This window comes from Capra hircus, unplaced genomic scaffold, assembly GCF_001704415.2.
Source record: "Capra hircus breed San Clemente unplaced genomic scaffold, ASM170441v1, whole genome shotgun sequence".
NCBI classification, from domain to species: Eukaryota; Metazoa; Chordata; class Mammalia; order Artiodactyla; family Bovidae; genus Capra; species Capra hircus.
Window position 1 is genome coordinate 76777 of NW_017190051.1, and position 14802 is coordinate 91578.

The 14802-nt window shown below is 67.4% G+C and overlaps 2 protein-coding genes across 2 annotated transcripts in view; both read right to left on the reverse strand.

The window, feature by feature from the left end:
- GGT5 (gamma-glutamyltransferase 5) lies at positions 1–11679 on the reverse strand. Its single transcript, XM_018045028.1, has 13 exons — positions 11608–11679; positions 8635–9212; positions 6029–6159; positions 5672–5767; positions 4906–5101; positions 4150–4307; positions 3537–3683; positions 2733–2869; positions 2269–2459; positions 1761–1867; positions 1495–1613; positions 1288–1398; positions 1–432 (listed from the first exon to the last, which is right to left on the reverse strand). The coding sequence occupies exons 2-13, from the start codon at positions 8805–8807 to the stop codon at positions 286–288; spliced, it is 1713 nt and encodes a 570-aa protein (XP_017900517.1). The 5' UTR covers positions 8808–9212; positions 11608–11679; the 3' UTR covers positions 1–285.
- The window catches only part of GGT1 (gamma-glutamyltransferase 1), a 17300-nt gene continuing 14131 nt past the window's right edge, over positions 11634–14802 (reverse strand). Inside the window, exons 11-15 of the mRNA XM_018045029.1 lie at positions 13115–13302; positions 12840–12967; positions 12635–12747; positions 12440–12553; positions 11634–11920 (exon numbers count right to left, since the gene is read on the reverse strand). Of these exons, the coding sequence (XP_017900518.1) occupies positions 11774–11920; positions 12440–12553; positions 12635–12747; positions 12840–12967; positions 13115–13302 (690 nt within the window). The 3' untranslated portion in view covers positions 11634–11773. The remainder of the gene's footprint in view (positions 11921–12439; positions 12554–12634; positions 12748–12839; positions 12968–13114; positions 13303–14802) is intronic.

The window sequence follows — 14802 nt, forward strand, 5'->3', positions numbered from 1 at the left end:
CATGGTGCAAGCTATTCTTTAATCTCGGACTGGGGGGCACACAGGTGGGGAGCGGGGCTTCCAGGGGGCAGGGGCGCAGTCGTGGGTGAGGCCTGGAGCGGCCAGGGCTCTGGTGGGGGGGCTCGGCCCCCACAGCGGTCCATCTGCTGGGCTGTCCACCTCTTTGCAGCCGCAGGCCAGCCGTCCAGCCCAGGGGCCCAGATTCCTGCCGGAGGGCTAGGTCCCCTGGGCCAGGCTGGCCGGGCGTGCGCAGGGCGGGACCCAGGATCAGGAGGGAGCGGCCTTTCAGTAGCCCGAGGGCTCCCCACCCTTCCGTGGGTCCGCCACAGCATGCACGCAGGCCCCGTCCTGGGAAACGGCCTGGACCACGTTCAGGAAGAAGGGCCTCTTGCTCCGCTCTTGGCCCCGGTCCTGGAGCCCCTTCTGAACCTCCTGGAGGGGAGGGGAGGCCGGCCAGTCACAGAGGGGACGGGGCCCAAGCAGGGAGCTGAGGACCCCACCCCGGACAGGAGTGGGGGCGCAGGTCTGGGTAAGGACAGGGAGGTGCTGGACGCAGCCTCGTCTGCAGGACGTGGAGTCGGCGGCCCCCACTCCACAGGCCCCAGAGCAGAGGCCCGGCTCCAGGGAGGACGACGGAGTCCGTGGCCCCGTCTGGAAGGACCCAAGACGCAGCCTCACTTCTGTCCTGGGCTAAGGACTCAGTGTGACCCCAGAGGAGTCCAGGGCTTCAGTGGAGAAGGAGGTGGCCGTGGGGGACTCGGTTGTGAGGGTCTGGAAAGCAAAGCCTCTAGAAGGCAGAGCCTGGGCCCTTTGGGGCCCCAGGTCCTCCATGCTTAAGAAGAGCCCAGCTCAACGTCAGGAGGCATGGCCCTCCTGCCACGCTGTCGGCAGCTTGGGACCCACTCTCGCAACACCCACAGGAGAACATGGGGCTCCCAGATGCCAGGGATGTGGCTTGCAGACTCCCTAGGGCCCTGCTGGTGGAGGGATCGCTGGAGGCTTCTGAAGACCCACGCGTCCAAGGACACGCCCCAGGCCCCAGTGGTCCTTGCGAGTGAGGCGCTCTGAGCACAGCCCTCAAGGCTCAGGTCTGAGAACGTGCGTCAGGGCCCAGGTATTGGTGTCTGAGGGGCCAAGTGCCCTGCCTGGCAGTCTGGTCCCCATGCTTCCCCGTCTGTGACCCTTCACAGAGACCCTGGAGATGCGTGGAGACCTGGCCCAAGGCATACAGGAGCTGAGGCCCCCGCCCCCAGGCTCTGAAGGCGGGCACGGAGGCGTCTGCCTCACCTGGCTGAAGCTGGGCTCGAACTCCACCTGGCCCTTGCTGTCCACGTGCAGGATGGGGGCCTTGATGGCGGCTTGCAGGTCAAAGCCCAGCCAGAGCTTGTTCATGATGGCCTGCAGGGACGAGGACGACGCAGCGAGGGAGGCAGGACAGGTACCAGCCACCCTCCCCAACCCCTCCAGGGACGCCAGGGCTGCCCAGCGACCCACCTGGGCCACCGCAGAGATAATGAGTTCCCCGCCGGCCCCGCCGATCACGAGCTTCGACCCCCGGGCTGTGCTGACCAAGATGGAGGGGACCATGGATGATGGGGGCCGCTCACCTGGAACTGGGGGCCGGACAGCAGTCAGGGCACCCTGCTCCCCAGCCCGCCCCCCAGTGCCGCCCGCTCTGTCTCCGTCTCCCAATGCACGATCCCCTGACGCCAGACCGGCCCGCCTTCCCTCACCCGGCGCTGGGGGCGCCCTGTGCTCACGGGGCTGGGGGGTGGCTCTGGAGCCCTGTGAGTGCCGCCAGCACAGGTCCAGAAGCTCGTTGTTGAGAAGAATGCCCGTGCGTGGTGAGTACACCATGGCTCCAAAGCTGCAGACGGAGGCGGGGCTGGGCGCCGGCTGTGGGGTCCTGACTCACACAGCCGTCCAGGGGCCCCTCGCTTCACGGGCCGCCCCCAGCACGCTGGGACCGCGCTCCCCTCCCTGGCCCCGCCCCCAGAGCCTCCTGGCCCCGCCCCCAGAGCCTCCTGGCCCCGCCCCTGGCCCCGTCAGCACCATCCTTCTGGTGTGAGGCGCCTTCCCCATCTTCCCCATCGGCGCTCAGGAGACACCGGGTGAGCAGCCTTCAGCCAGAGATGCCCGGGCGCAGACCCCTTTGACAGGAGGAGAGGTACCGCCCCCCACCTACCCCGCGGACACAGCAAACGGGGGCGGGGCCCCCGGCCCAGGGAACCCAGTGCGGCCCGCCCGCCCCGGGCCCCACGCACGCACGGTGTGTTGATGGTGCTGGTGGCGGCCACGGCGCTGCCGTCCTCGCCCAGCACGGACACGTGGGCCGTGCCCATCCTGTGGGTCCACGCCCCGGCCAGGCTGTAGTGGTCGAGCGGGTGGTCACCCCGGGCGTCCATCTGCTGGCGGATGTGCTGGGCCAGGGCCTCCCCCAGCAGGTCCTGGGAGGTGTTCTGGGGAGGGCGGACAGGTGAGGGGGTCCGTGAGCTGCCGAGAGGGTCCCCTGAGGGTGCCCCCACAGCCCTCCCGGCTCCCTGCTGTCCCCAGACCGACCGCACCGTCCTTGCTCGGGCCACTACCAGGCCCTCCCGTTCCACAGCCAACCGTGTTCACGTCCCTCTGGCCTCACCTGCCAGGCACTTGTGGTTTGTGGGCAGGGGGCTCACTGGCCTGACCCTGAGCCCTGGGGCGGGGACGGGGCTGCCCACCAGCCCAGGACACCTCACCTGGACTTCTGGGTGGCTTCGAGGGTCCCACAGCCGCCACCTCTGCCCCCCAGCGAACTTGAGCGTCTCCACGAGGTGATGGTACAAGTTCACTCTTCCCTCCAGCCCGGCCACGGACTCGGCGGAAAAGTTGAACCCTGGGGGAGGAGGTGGGCGCGGGTGGGGTCATGCAATGCAGTGGGTCTGACTCTGTGTCCTAACCCCCGGGACCTGTGAGTGCTGTCCCCCACGGAAGAGTGTCAGGAAGTGCAGGCTCTTGAGAGGAGCGGGTTATCCCGTGGGCGCTAAATGTAAGACATCCGCATGAAACAGACACACAGGACAGGGAGGCCATGTGGTCGCAGAGGCTGACCCGACACAGCCACCAGAAGCCACAAGAGGCAGAAAACAAATGCTCCCCCCGCCAACCGGCCCTGGAGGGAAGGCGGCCCTGTGGACACCTTGATTCTGAATTTCTGGCCTCCAGAACTAGCAGAGCATCAATTTCTTGTGGTCTAAGCCAGCAGGTTTTGGTGATTAGTGATCATTTGTTAACGGCAGCCCCGGAGAACATAGTCAGCATCTGACAGTCCGGGCCCTGGACATGGCTGGGGCCCCCCCCACCACCCTGCAGGCTGCTGTAGGCTGGGCCTCAGGCCTGGGTGCACACCCAGGCAGCTCACCATCTGCTCCTCTGCCCCGGGTCGGGGTCCCGCAGGGTGGGTGGGGGCGCTCTGCAGAAAGATGACGGCACCCGCCCCTGCAGAGCCCTAGCTGCCCCTAGGCCTACTCTGGGCCGCGGACTCCTGGGGGGCAGGGCCTCACCTTTGAGCACGTTGAGGACGAAGCTGAGAATGGCGCCCCCAGCAGGCGGCGGCGGCGAGTACAGTGTATAGTCCCCCAGGGGCATGGCCAGGGCATCTGCCACCTCAGGCCGGAAGGATGCCAAGTCCTGCAGGGTCAGCCGGCTACCTGGGCGAGGCGGGGACGACTCCGTGTTCAGACAGGGAAACGGAGGCACAGTGTCAGCCAGGGGCCCCGGGTAACACAGCGGGGCTCCCCTAGCCTTCCAGACCCTGGGGCGGGGTGGCGATGCTGGGTCTGCGGGCAGTGGCTCGGGGCTGGTGGATGGGTGGACAGACCGGAGGTGGGCAGGGTGGGAAGCAAGCAGGGGAAGATGGGGGAGGCGCACTAGCCTCTGAGGGGGCCCAGCTCCAGGCCAGGAGCCCCCCGTGACCACTGATAGCTCCCGTGTCGAGCCCAGAATCCACAGGGCTCTGGGCCTCAGGGGTGTTGACCGCAGGGTCCCTGAGCCCAGCAGCAGGCAGGATTAAGGAACGGCCTCTTGGAGCCTGGGAGCCGCTGGCCCTCCCTCAGCCCTGGCGCCCAGACCCCTCTTTCTCTGGCCGGGCAGGGCAGTGGGACCTCGCACGCTGACCTTCCTTGGCGATGTCCTCCAGCAGCAGCTGGCCCAGCCGCCCTGTGTAGAGGGCCTCCGCACCTTCTGTAGCCACGGTCTCCAGGGTGGTGGCCAGCATGGGCCACGGCAGTGGGTCCTGAGACCTCAAGGGTTCTGTCCCATTGAAGAAGAGCTGTCTGGGGGGTGGGGGGCGGCCTCAGGGCGGGCCGGATCCTGGAGGGCGGCCACACTTCCGACCCTACGGGAGGCAGTCCTGGTCCGCGGTCCTGTGGGGCTTCGGTGGACACGGGGGTGGGGTGGGGGGGGCAGGTTCTCCAGGACTGGGTGGGGCTGACACCCTTCACATCTCATCACTGGGTCCCGGGGAGGCCACACCCCCTGCCAGGCCTGCATCCACCCAGGACCTGAGATCCTGCCCTCCTGGAGGACTGGTCAGTGGGCAGCCTGGGTGGGCCCAGAGCGTGAGGGTGGGACAGGCAGAGGGGAAGGAGGGAAGGGAGAGTGGATGGATGGGGGAGAGGACAAGACAGTGGGTAGAAGGGCAGAGGCAGTGTGCAGAGCCCAGATCTGTGCCCCGGGAGCCCCATCACGTGGGCAGAAACTCCCTCTGGCCGGAGCCCTCCGATGAGGTGCTACCATGTGGAGGCAGAAGTCTGTGAGCTGAGACCAGGACGCGATAATCATCCAAGGCCCCCACCCCACCCCGCCTCCAGGGTAGACCCTCTAGCTGGAGAAGGGGCTGAGGAGGGGCCCTGGGCCTCCATCAACGCTCACCTCAGGGATGACTCCGTAAGGGAGGGGCGCAGGAACGGGCTGTGCAGGAAGCTGGCGAGGACGGTGGGCACACGGAAGCCCCCCCGGAGCAGCGCGATGGTGGGTGTGAACAGCTGCTCCCAGGGCAGGCGGCCATGGCGGCGGTGGGCCTCAGCATAGCCGCGGAGCTCCCCAGGCACCCCGATCCACTGGGCGCCTGCACAGCACAGGGTGTCAAGCCCCGGCCCCCGGGGCTCTCCATCAGCCCACTCCTGGCCGCCTGGCCCCCTCCTAGCCATGGCAGTCCGAGCGAGCTTTCTGTAGCCCACGTGGAAGCACATTCCTCTCCACTTGAACCCCCTTGACCCCCATGGACTTCTGCACAAAGTCCATGACCAGGCCCCTGGGGCTCAGGAAAACTGGCCCCAACCCAGTGCACCAGCCCAGGCCACCCACCCCAGGCCACCGGCCCCGCCCACCAGCCCAGTCCAGACTCCAGTCCACCATTCCCAGTCCACCAACCCATCTCTACCGAACCCTCCAGGGCCTTTGAAGTGGTCACTGCTTGGATCACCCCTCCCAACTCAGAGAGCCCTCCCCCAGGAAAACAGCCCCAGCCTGGGGGTTAGAACCTCCACGGGGGCTCCCATCCCCAGCTGCCGCCCCCCAGTGCCAGGGTGTCTCAGCTGGTCCAAGAGGTGCACTGTCCCTTCGGGATAGGAGGTTCTAACCCAGTGGCCTGGCGGGGTGGGGCGGAGGTGGGGGAGGTGGCCCTCCAGGGTCTCACCTATGCCCAGAGGCTGGGCCTGCTCGCACTGGTCCAGCAGAGCCGGGATGGGGCTGGAGGGCACCGTCTCCCTGGCGTTGATGACTTCCACCTTTCCTGGGGTTGGGCAGGATGTGCGGGGTGTCAGGGGCGCCCCGGAGGCTGCCAGGCCTCACAGCACACCACGACAGCCCGCGCCGGGCTCTGGGCCTCTGCGCTAACTCCTGGGACGGTCTCAGCAGGGTGGGCGTGGCGAGACCCAGCAAGGGGCGTGGCGGACAGGCCGGTTGGCCACGCCCTCTTGAGCTTTTCCAGCACCTCCCTGTTAGCGCCTGGGACCGGGCCCATCCTCCCCACGGGGGTCCCGAGAGGACTCACCCGTGGTGGCGTTGTAGATCGTGAAGATGACCCCTCCACCCAGGCCCATGCTCTGGGGGTTGACGACCCCGGTGCAGACCAGAGCCGCGATGGCGGCGTCCACAGGCGAGCCGCGCTGCTGGAGGATGGCTCTGGGGGACCGGGCGCTGGGTAAGCAGCCAGGCTCCTCAGCCCCTGCCTGCCCCTCCGGGCTTGCTCTGCCAGCCTTCACTGGGGTGTGGGCACAGCTGGGTGGCCTGCCAGCTGCCATCACACCCCAGGTTAGTTCAGAGACCACACCAGACTGCCCCCTGAGGTCCAGCGGCTCGCAGACTCACTGCACTCTACAGGTTGCAAATTGCGACATCCTTTACACTGCCCCTGGCCACATACAAGGTGCTTCTCAGTTTACAAAGCGCTCCTGCGGCTGTCCTCCCTGGTCCTCCCAGCGGCTGGGCCTGCCCCCTCCGCCCCTCTCAGCAGCCCGGGCTCCTGGGTGGAGGGTGGGGACCCTGGGAAGACCCCATCCTCCCTAGATTCCTCAGACATGAAGTGGAACAATGAAGCCTCCCCTGGGGACCCTGCGTGGCATTTCCGAGTGGTCACAGAGCTTAGGAGTCACCGCCGACCCTCAGGTCTCCCTAGAGGGTCTCCCAGAGGACCCAGTGCTCACAGGGTGGAAGGAAGGAGAAGTGGTGAGGGGAGCAGGGGAGGGCCCTGGAGGAATCGCCCCTGTCCCACAGCAGCTGGGGCAGCTCCAGGCTCCCTCCCATCTCTCTGGCTTCTGAGAACAACAGCAGGAAGTGGAGTCACAGCTTGACAAGGACAGAAAACAGTTGGGAAGGAAACCACATCCGCTTCCTCGGCAGTGGCGGCTGCAGAGCGCAGACCCCCAACCCTTAACCCTCTGCAAAGACTTGGGGGCACACGGTGAGCCTGGGCCTCCCCTCAGAGGCCTGTGATAGCAGCCCCCCACCCCTGGGGGCCGCGTCCTCATCAGTGGTTCTGAGGCTGAAGCTCTTTTTTTTTTTAAACATGTATTTATGAGCTGGGTCTTAGCTGCAGCACGCGCAGGACGCTGTTCAGTGGTGCCACGTGGCCTCTTAGTTGCGGCCCGTGGGATCTAGTTCCCTGACTAGGGATCGAACCCTGACCCCTGCACGAGAAGAAGTCTTCGCCACTGGACCACCAGGGAGGCCCCCGACTTGGCTCCGTTCAGTCGCTCAGTCGTGTCCGACTCTTTGTGACCCCATGGACTGTAGCCCTCCAGGCTCCTCTGTCCTTGGGATTTTCCAGGCAAGACTATTGGAGTGGGTTGCCATGTCCTCCTCCGGGGGGGTCTCCCCAGCCAGGGCTCGAACCCGGGTCTTCTGTGCTGCAGGCCGGTTCCTCACTGCTGAGCCAGCGGGGCCCAACTTGTTTGCGTCTTTGCAAATATGGGTTCGGGGGGGGCAGCACTTCCGGGGGGGTCATTCCCCTCCTGGCCCCTGGGAGCCCCCTCCAGAGACCAAGTAGCTGACCCTCCGACTTGTCCCTGTCACCCTTGAGGGAGCCTTGAGGGAGGGCCCAGGACAGGAGGGGGCAGGGCCAGACACAGACAAAGCGGGGAAAGAATAAACGGAAAGAGGGGGAGAGCTGGGAAGAGGGGTGACCTGGGACGCAGGGGGCGTGGGCGCCCTCTGCCCAGCAGTGCCTGGTGGCAGCGGCTCGGCCACCGTGCCCCTTGGTCCAGGACTGTCCCTTTCTGATCACAAAGCGCTCCTGATCCTGATCATGGCCCTCGAGGCAGACATTCCAGGAAGCAGACAGAACCAGCAGGGAGGCGAGCGCTAGTCCAGGCTCCCGCAGCCCCAGCTGGGTAGTGGGGCAGGGGCCAGGAGGGGTGTCCTGGTGGGAAGCCTGCATGGGCTGGGCTTCCTGGAAGAAGGTCTGGCTGGTCAGGAAACGCCGGCTGGGGCCCCGCTCCACGGCCCCCTCGCCCCGCCCAGCGAGCATCAGTCACTCTGCCAGCCGCTGGCCTGGCTCTGAGGCCTGACACGCAGAGGGGAGGCTGTGGGGGACACCGTGCCACCGGGGGCGGGCTCCCCAGGGCCAGGACAGGGAGCCTGCTCTCAGGCATCACTGAGTGGGCCCTGGCGGCCAGGCCTCACATACGGAGCCCGCGCCCCCCTCACCCATGTCCGGGGGAAGACCCAGCCTCGGAAACGGTCAGGGCCTCCCTGAAGGCGCCGGGCCTGTCATCGGGGGCAGCGAGGGCCAGACCAGCAACACTGCAACAGTGTCCCCTGTGGGCCTCCCAGGCCTGCGGTTCCGACCAGTCTCACACGCCGCCTCCGTTCTGCCGGGACGGTGGCTACCCTGGACCGTCTGCCCCCATGCACACCTGCCACCGGGTCTGTGCAAGGGCCCTGGGGCCGCTTCCCTCATACCCGTGCGGCCCCCACATACCAGCACACACACACACACACACACACACACATGCAGACACACACAGACACACACACACACAGACACACACACACAGACACACACACACGTGTCTTCTCCACACTCTTGCTGCTAGTCACACAGTCTCCGGGAGGGGCCAGTGCCAAGGCCCACCCAGCTCCCACCCACCTCTTACTCACCGCCCAATGTCTGAGCAGGTTTTGGAGTCCGCAGCGACTGCGGCGTGGGCAAAGGCCTGGGGGCCGCAGTGGACGCGGTGCCGAGAGACGACCACGGCAGGCACGATGATGGCCAGCGCCAGCGCCAGCCCCAGCAGGGCCAGGCTGAGTGCGGCCCCGCGACCCTGGGCCATGGCTCTGTGGCCCGGGGGGAGGGGAGGCAGGTGGGCACGCAGCCGGCGGACAGGGAGGTGCACAGGGAGGCGGGCGGCGGAGCGGACGAGGTGAGCAGACGGGTAACAGGACAGGTGGGCCACCAGACGGGGTCCCCAGACAGACAAACGGGTGGACAGCCAGACGGCGGGACGGAGGAGGATCAGACAGACGGAGTCGGATGGGTGGACAGACAGAGGTTTCCAGGTGAGCAGCAGGCCGCCAGGCGGACAGCGGGTGTGTGCACGGACGGCTGGCTGCAGCGCTGCTCCGGCGTCAAGTGTCCGCTGCAGAGGCAGGGCCGGCCGCCCGGCGGGACTTCCAGTTTCAGCCGCTATCTCGGCCCTGGCAGGATGCCAGGCAGCAGGGCGTTTATGGGGTTTTTCCTTCCAGAGAGAAGTCAGCGGCTGCTGTTAACTCTCCGTCTGCCGTTCCCCCCGCTGCCCCTCCCGCCAGCTCGTGTATGCAGGGACTGGCTGCCAACTTGGCTCACGGGGAGAGCGGGGGCGCACGGCTCCCAGGACCCCATGGCTGATCTCCGGCTCCCAGTGGAGGACAGCAGAGGACCCTTCCTGGGTCAGCTCAGAGGCACCGGGAGCCGGGACAGAGCCCCAGCCTGCCCCCTATGCGTGACCCTTCCCGGGTCAGCTCAGAGGCACAGGGAGCCGGGACAGAGCCCCAGCCTGCCCCCTATGCGTGACCCTTCCTGGGTCAGCTCAGAGGCACCGGGAGCCGGGACAGAGCCCCAGCCTGCCCCCTATGCGTGCCCCCCACCCCCCAGCAGCTGCTCACTTCAGCATCTCCAGATCCAGAGGACCCTGGGGCTGCGGGGAACACAGGCACGCGGGGAAAGGGACCCAGGCGAGGTTACTCGGGGTTACCTGAGTTCAAGTCCCAGCTCAGTCAAAGCTGAGGAGGGGGGGCTGGGGTGACCAGGAGGGGGCTCAGCTTCCCCATCTATTCAGGGGAGGCGTCTGCGCGGGGGAGTCATATGGGGCCTGCACCCAGCACCCACTGGACGGTCCACCCTGGGGCCTGCGGTCCTGGAAACGCCACCAGGCCTCGGGGAGGGGGCTTCTCTTGCACCTGGGTCTCTACCCACCCCTGGGGGCAGTGTGTCTACTTCCCTCTTCCTGAACTGAGTGCGCCTCCTCCCCTGGGGACACCAGCCCGCACTCTGCCCCGTCCAAGCCTCAGGGTGCCCAGCTGGGACAGCAGGTACCGAGGTGCCCCCTTGACCAGCTAGCTCATCAGGACACAGAGGGTGTAGGGCCTGGGAGCTGGACTTCCAGCACCCCCCACCCCCAAAGTACCCTGGCTTCCTTCCCAGCTGAGCTTTGCTGCCCCCTGGTCTCTTTACCCATCCAGGCAGAGCAGAGAAACTGAGGCAGAGAGAGGGATACATCCACACAGTCACACAGTCTGCCAGGCCCCATCCCGAGCCCCTGCCAGCCTGAGCCAGAGGGACTCCTGGGGCAGCAGGCTGCCTCTCGGGGTTGGAAGGGCTGCGGACTCCTCTCGCCTCCCCCCCACCCCAGGGACCCTCAAACCTCAGTGACATTGCTCAACCAGGAAGCAAGAGTGCATTCCTGGGCTGCGGCCAGTCCACCCTCGGGGAGGCCGGGGCAGCAGGCACCGAGGGGGTGGGCCAGGGTCAGGGTGGGACCTCTTCTTCCTCTCCAGGAGGTGAGGGGCAGGAGAAAGACAGGAAGCCAGGACCCCAGGGGGCCCTCAGCCGGGCTCCGCAGCGCCAGGGGAACTGGGGGTGCCCTGCCCGCCTGCTGGGGCTCAGGGAGCTCCAGGCCAGCTCCCACCTCCACGGGAGCAAGGCCTCAGTCTTCTCCCCTGCAAAGGAGCTGTAGCCTCCTCGGGCTAAAACGAGGGCAGAGGAGAGACGTGCCCAGCCGAGCAGCTCAGCCTCCATCCCATTCCCCGAGGGCCTCAGGGACGCGAGGTCCAGGGCTCAGACCTGGGGGCAGGGGATCTCTCGGGGGTAGGGCTCCCAGGACCCCACGGCTGCTCCCCGGTTCCCAGCAAAGCCCCGCTTCCTGGAGGGCACTTTGGAATCACTAGGATTCCTGCCTCCCTGAGGAGAGCCCAGACCTGGCCCCCCTGGCCGTGTCCCTGCCCTCGGGGGGTGCTCACCGGGCTGTCAAGCTAGGCCCCTCTCTGCCCTGCCCACCTCCCCAGGTGCTTTCCCAGCACCTCCCCTCGCACCTTATAACTCTGTGTCAAAGATGAGTTAAGAGGCCCAGAGGGCCGGCGGGAGGGGCCACGCCGAGGAGGCGGCTGGGGGCCTGGCATCTCCACATGCCCCCCTCCCACCCAGAGCAGCCCTAACACCCGGCAACCGTCCAAGCCCTGACCCTTGGGGACCTGGGGACCTCTTCCAGCTTACTGATCCCGGAGAACCGGGCCTGCTTCTTGGAGCATATCGCAGCTTGGATCTCACTCTGGGTTTCCATTTGGAAAGCCCCCCCGGGGCCTGGCCCTGACCAGCATCTTTTTCTCCAGCTTCTTGCCCAACCCTACCTCCCTCAAAGCTCCGTTTCCCCTCAGTGCCTGCCAGACGCGCACCAGCGAGCTGAGGAGGTCTCCCGGTTCCCGGAACCGCGGACAAATCGCCCGGGGCCGCGCGCCCACTGGTGGCCGACACCGGGACGGGCGGCCCGACCCTGGTGCCGGGACTCAGGGGTGCAGTCCACCCCCTCCCCGGGGCCCAGCGCCCGCGCTGCCAAGGCCTCCGAGTCCCGTCTCCATCCTCCCCCCAGGCGGCCCCACCTCACACAGCGCGCTGAGCCCAGGGAGTGGAGAGCCGGCGGCAGGACGGCCTGGAGCCCGGCGCGCCGCCGTATTTATTGTCCTGCTGCGCCGCTCCCAGGGGAAGCCAGCCCCCCAAGTCCCACCCCCGGCCCCCGCCCTGGCGGGCCTCTCCTCCCCGGAGCGCTCAGTAGCCCGCGGGCTCCCCGCCTTTCCTGGAGTCCGAGGCGGCCGCCCAGCCGCCGGCTGTGCGCACGACGGCCTGGACCACGGCGATGTAGGTGGACGTCTCCTCGATGGCGTGGTGCCGGGCCTTCAGGGCCTCGACCACCGCCTGTGGGCGGGAGGGGGCGCGGCCTCAGCGGGGACCCGGGCCGCCCGCGTGGGCTTCACACACCCCAGGGCCGCGGCTGCCGGCTGAGGGGCCAGGAAGGGCAGGCCAGGGGCCGCGGGGCCGGCTGGGTCTCATCCGCGCGGCTGGCCCGGGCCTCTCTGGACGGGGGCGAGGAGACCCGGGCGGTGGGCGAGACGGCCAGCTGCCGCGGGCAGCGGGGAGCAGCCACTGCCTGCGCTGCGGTGATGGGAGGCGCAGGCCCGGGGCCCCACTGGGGGACGGGTCCCCACCCCACCCCACCGGGGTTCGGTTCCCCCTCCCCCACCCCGCACCCGGTTCCCCCTCTCCCCCACCCCCCACCCGGTTCCCCCTCCCCGCCCCGCCCCCACCCCACCCCCACCGGTTCAGTTCCCCCACCCCACCCCCACCGGACCCGGTTCCCCCTCCCCCCCACCGGGACCCGGTTCCCCCTCCCCCGCCCCGCCCCCACCGGGACTCGGCGCCCCTCCCCCGCCCCACCTGGTCGATGCCTTTCTCCAGCACCGTGGTGTTGGGCAGAAGCTGATTGTGAAGCCGGGGCTCCTCCACCGCCTGTTTGGCGTCATAGCCGAACCACAGGCTGTTGATGATGGCCTGCGGGGTGTGGGGATGGGGTCAGCGCGGCCCAGTAGGCAAGGGGCTGGGCGCTCAGGCGAGGGGGGGTGGGGCTCGTACCAGCGCCGTGGACGTGGTGATCTGGGTGCCCCCGGAGGCGCCCACCACCATGCGGACCTGGCCGTCCTCACCCACGATGATCGCGGGGCACATGGACGAGAGTGGCTGTTTGCCTGCAGCGGTCGGGGGGCGGGGGACACAGAGCCCTGGGTCAGCGGCCGCGGGGACTCCAGCCTGCCCGCCGCCCAGGCCCTGCGCCCCGCACCTGGCGCGATGAAGTTGGCTGGCGAGGGGGGCACCCCGAACTGGTTGATGATGTTGGGGGAGCTGAAGTCATCCATCTCATCGTTGAACAGGATCCCGCTGACCCGTGACCGCACCTTGGAACCAAAGCTGCCGACCGGCAGGGTCAGAGGGGGGCCGGCCCGCCCCGTGCCCACCAACACACGCTCCCCAGAAAGGCACACTGCCAACGTGGAGCCCCTCACTTCTGAGACACGCGGGCAGCCCCTGGCCCACCCGGCCGCCCAGCAGCCCTACTAGAGGTTGATGGTGCTGGTGGCTGACACAGCGCTGCCGTCCCCTGAGACCACCGACAGGTGGGCAGTGCCCCCGCCGTCGGGCGTGTAGAACTCAGGCTCGTAGTAGGAGGCCAGGTGAGTGGTGCTGTCGGAGATCCGGGCCCGGAGCTGGGCGGCAAAGAACTCGGAGGTCATGTTGCGGACCACCTGCCGAGACCCCAGAGCTGCCCTGAGGAGGTGAAGGAGGCGAGGAGGGGGCACAGGCTTGTGCGAGCGGTTCTCAGGAAGCCCCCGACCGTGGCTCCAACCACAACCCTCCTGTCTGAGTCTCCCATGGCCCACCCGAACCCCCTCTCCCCAGCCTCTGTCTCTGTCGCTGCCCAGCAACTCTGAATGACCATCTGCCCTCCGAACCCTGACTCGCTGCACCCGAGCATTCATTCACTCATTCACGGAGCTTGTAAGCTGTGTCCAGCACTGGGGGACCAGCAGGGAACAGACACGCCGGTCCCCACCCTCACAGCAGGGAAGACAAAGGCAGGCAGGGCTGTGGTAGAAAGAACAGGTATGGGGAGGGGAGGGAGCGAGAGGGATGGAAGGATGAGAGTGGTCAGGGAGGGCTTCTCGGAGGAGGTGACATCTGAAAAGCCACCTGGCTGGTAATGCAAAGGGCCTGAGGCCGGCTTATGAGTGACACAGACAGTGACAGGAGTTAGGGAGAGAGGAGGCTGCAGATGCTGGCAGGGGCTGCTCCCACAGGACCTTGCTGCTGCTGCTGCTGAGTCACTTCAGTCGGGTCCCACTCTGTGCGACCCCATGGACGGCAGCCCACCAGGCTCCCCCGTCCCTAGGATTCTCCAGGCAAGAGTACTGGAGTGGGGTGCCATTGCCTTCTCCCCACAGATCCTTACGGGCCCTAAAAGGCCTTTAAAACCTCCCGCACTTGGGACGGAGAAATGACCAGCTGACGGGTGTTCACCCTCTGGCCCTGTGTTGGGGGCGGAACACCACCGGGAGGGGCCGTGAGCTTCGCCTGGGAGGCGCGCGGCGCAGAAGGGGCGGCTGGGAACAGCGGGAGCCTGACTGGAGACGCACACTTGTCGGACCCTGAAGACCCTGTCCTGGGTGTGTGATGGGCCACCCCTGATCTGTAGAGTTCCCTGGCAAGGCAAGGCCCTGGAGGCCGAGCAGAGGCCGTGGGTTCTTGCAACATCCACGGATTAATTGGCTAATCCAAGGGGAGAACGTTAAGCTCGAATCTACTTCCAAGAGAGCAGCTGGACCAGGGACTGGGACATCCTACGAGCCACCTGCCCTGGGCCTTAAAATCCACACGACAGCAGCCCGGGGCGGGGGTCCATCGAGGCTAAGAGACTGGAGGCGAGAAGGACGGGGCCCCGGGGCCTCAAGATGCAGGCGGGACCCTCGGGAAAAGGCAGAGCCAGGTGTCCTAGCAGGAGAAGAAGCAGGCAGAGCAGAGGGAGCCGGAGGCGGGAGAGGGAGGAAGCGTGCTGCGCGGCCACAGCCTTGCCCAGGAAGCAGCCGAGGGGAGGAGGCACTGGTGAAGGCGTGGGATGCCGCGGAGGGGAGGGGCCGTGCCGGAGGGGAGCGGAGGCTCAGAGGCTCAGTCAGGGCCTGGAGGGGGTGGAGGGGGGAAGAGCTCGCAGGCGGACCGAGTAGGGGATGAGCACCATGATGGGGATGGAG

What these genes read in the sequence shown, in the direction of transcription:
- GGT5 (XM_018045028.1), bottom strand. Translation starts at nt 8,807, where the DNA reads ATGGCCCAGGGTCGCGGGGCCGCACTCAGCCTGGCCCTGCTGGGGCTG. An exon ending in GAAGCCACCCAGAAGTCCAG is followed by an intron (nt 2,460 to 2,732) that starts GTGAGGTGTCCT and finishes CGCCCTCCCCAG; the next exon opens with AACACCTCCCAGGACCTGCT. An exon ending in TTATCTCTGCGGTGGCCCAG is followed by an intron (nt 1,399 to 1,494) that starts GTGGGTCGCTGG and finishes TCGTCCCTGCAG; the next exon opens with GCCATCATGAACAAGCTCTG.